This window comes from Nannospalax galili, unplaced genomic scaffold, assembly GCF_000622305.1.
Source record: "Nannospalax galili isolate Female #2095 unplaced genomic scaffold, S.galili_v1.0 scaffold54, whole genome shotgun sequence".
Lineage (NCBI taxonomy): Eukaryota > Metazoa > Chordata > Mammalia > Rodentia > Spalacidae > Nannospalax > Nannospalax galili.
In genome coordinates, this window is record NW_008341028.1 from 13,132,019 (window position 1) to 13,134,696 (window position 2,678).

At 50.9% G+C, this 2,678-nt stretch overlaps 1 protein-coding gene across 2 annotated transcripts in view; it reads right to left on the minus strand.

The window, feature by feature from the left end:
* Adpgk (ADP dependent glucokinase) overlaps nucleotides 1-1,349 on the minus strand; it is a 34,303-nt gene extending 32,954 nt beyond the window's left edge. For both annotated transcript variants that reach the window (XM_008836446.3, XM_008836444.3), the window contains exon 1: nucleotides 1,040-1,349. In XM_008836446.3, the coding sequence (XP_008834668.1) occupies nucleotides 1,040-1,272 (233 nt within the window). In that variant the 5' untranslated portion in view covers nucleotides 1,273-1,349. The remainder of the gene's footprint in view (nucleotides 1-1,039) is intronic.
* Between the last annotated feature and the right edge of the window lie 1,329 nt (nucleotides 1,350-2,678).

Below are 2,678 nucleotides of genomic sequence, written 5' to 3' on the forward strand. Positions count from 1 at the left end.
AAAAGGAAATACACAGTAAGAATCAATTCATGCATGGATATTTTAAAAAATTAGCTATGTGAGAACTTTCAAAAGCTAGCACATTGCAAGTTTGACTGTTTCTTTGATTCAGGTTAACTTTGCTCTCTTACCCCATCTAGCCACAGCATTCACACAAAACAGGATATCAGACACCACTGCTTGCTTCTGGACAGACCTCTGGTGCTGCCTGTGATAACAGCCTGAGGCAGAGGCAAGAAAACCTCTGCAGGTAACCTGCTTAACAGTTCTATGCTGGTCAAGGCTACATAGTGAAACAAACAAAACGACAAACCAACAAACCCAACCCAAATAAACAAAACCTTGTATGGTGTTTTTGAAGTGTCAAGAAAACCAAGTCGAATTCTGATAGTGTAAGGGAAATAATTCTATTTCTGTTTTACAAAGAAAGGAGGTACTGTGACTTGGGACAACCTTCAATTTGGAATGTCACTTCAGTCTGGGGAAGAAAGTAATGTCAAGAAAGGCATGTTTAAAGGCTAAGGCTTCCGAGATATGGTAATGACATCTTAACCCCCCATCCCCCCAAAAGCTGCATTTGAAAATCCATTTTAGTAGGGTGGTAATAGCCAAGCTGAATTTGAAAATCAGTTTTAGTGGGGTGGCACTCTCCGAACTAGACAGCGTTAAGAAACGGAAAACAAGGCGTAAAGAAATAAAGTCAATAGCTAAAGTCAGAGACCACTCAGTTTCGAGGCGTTCAGAAGAGAGCTGAAAAAAATGGGTAAGACCAAAAATCTGTGATTGCCAAAGAACAACTGTCAAAAAATAAAGGTGGTAGGCTGATTTCCACTTCTCATAGGATTTCCAAGAGGCTATTAGAACTGGTCTTACAAGGGAGGGGCGCAGGGAAACACCGTGTGCCGAGTCCCTGCAACGGTGGCAAAAAAAGGCTCCTCTCGCATGTCCGACCCTTCTTGCCAAGAGGGCAACACGGATACCACCGCGTCTCGGGCGGACCCCGGAGCTGTCTAGAGCCGCAGGCCCCGCAGGCACTCACCCCACAGCCACACGGCGCCAGCGCCGGGCGGGCTGCACGATGAGAGCGTCCCAGGCGGCTGCCAGCCGGCCCTCGGGGGAAAGCGGTCCCGGAGGCAGGGGCGCGGGCCCCAGCCGCAGCGAGCTCCAGAGCGAGCGCAGCACAGAGCCTGGCAGCTCCGGCTCCAGCAAGAACACGCAGCCCACCGCCAGAGCCAGGAAGCCGGCGCACGCAGAGCCGCGCCAATGCGCCATGGGGACCAAGCGCCGCGCTAGCGGCGTCAAGAACCTTTCCCAGTGCGCGCCTCTTCCTGGCTGGGAGCGCTCTGATGTCGACGTGCGCTGACGTAATATCCGTGCGCTACGGCCCCTCCCTGATGTACGGGCCCACGTAGATGGGCGTTCCGTGGGCGGGGCTATAGCCGGCGGTGGGCGGGTTTTCTCAGTCCATATCCTGGCGGTGGGCGGCGCTGTTGTGCGGTCCTGAAGCTGGTTGAACAAAGGCTGTAGTGCGGTCCCAGGTCCTGCACGTCTTCCCAAAGCTCCATCTGAACCTCAAGGTAGAGTGGCGGGAATAATATTTGCTTCCCCAGTGAACAAAATGGGCAGAATAAAGAAGCAGGAAACTTCGCGATAATATGTGAGCCAGTCGGCCTTCCCGTGACACGAACCACGCCGCCCGCTTTTAATCCGTCCTTCTGCCCCCGTTCACCTTCCCGAGTTTAATAACCCATCCTCTACCTGGTCGGGTGCTGGGCGCCCCCGGGAGGACTAAACTAGCTAAGATGGCTGCAGCGCTGGACGCACTCCTGAGGCAGGGGGATTCGCCTCTTTGAAATGTGGGTGAGACCCTCAGCCACTCGGGATTTTCGCGGAGACTGAAATGAGCCCCTAAGAGGTCTTCCCATGTAGAAGATCAGATGCAAGGCTTAAACACTTAAGAAAACCGTTTTGGGAATGCTGTTCTTTTTAACCCCAGAAAAATGTACAGATGCGTGCAATCTTGTGTATAACACAGAAGGGCTATGATACTAAGAAACCCTGCTTCACCCTGCCTCAGAAACCCTGCTTCACCCTGCCTCACCTTGGTGAGGTTGCTTAAACCCAGCCCTGTCTTCCTTGCTGTGACGCTCCTCTGTGGGAGTCAATGTTAAGTGACAGGGAAAGCTGGCTTGATGCCTGGCTCATACCAGCTTCATCTTGTATCCTGGCCTGTTTCTATTTTTCCAGTTCTGCTGGCTCCAGATCTTGGCTCTGTGTTCAGTTGTCTACTCTGCCTATGACCTTTGGACTTGGTAGTGAAAGTTTATCTCCCTAGCTTTGATCTTGAGCATTCATCTTAATTCTCTTTGTCACACCAGATCTTCCTCATCTTGGTCACCTATCTTTCACCAGTTCGCCCCACCCAGCCCACCTGACCATTCCATTCTTTCCGAGGAGAGGTTCGCACAGGAAGAGATTTGGGCTATTTTGGGTAAGAAAATCCAAAGAGCCCATGAGATTTGTGTGGTTCTATGAAAGCTATCTTCCTAGAGTTACCCATCTTTTCTTTCTCCAGGGGGCCATGTCAGTCTGTTCCCAGAGAAACTGTTCCTCTCATAATCCTCAGTTGTCAAATTACTCTACCACCTGTAGTGACTGAGTCAGCATTTGATTCCCAA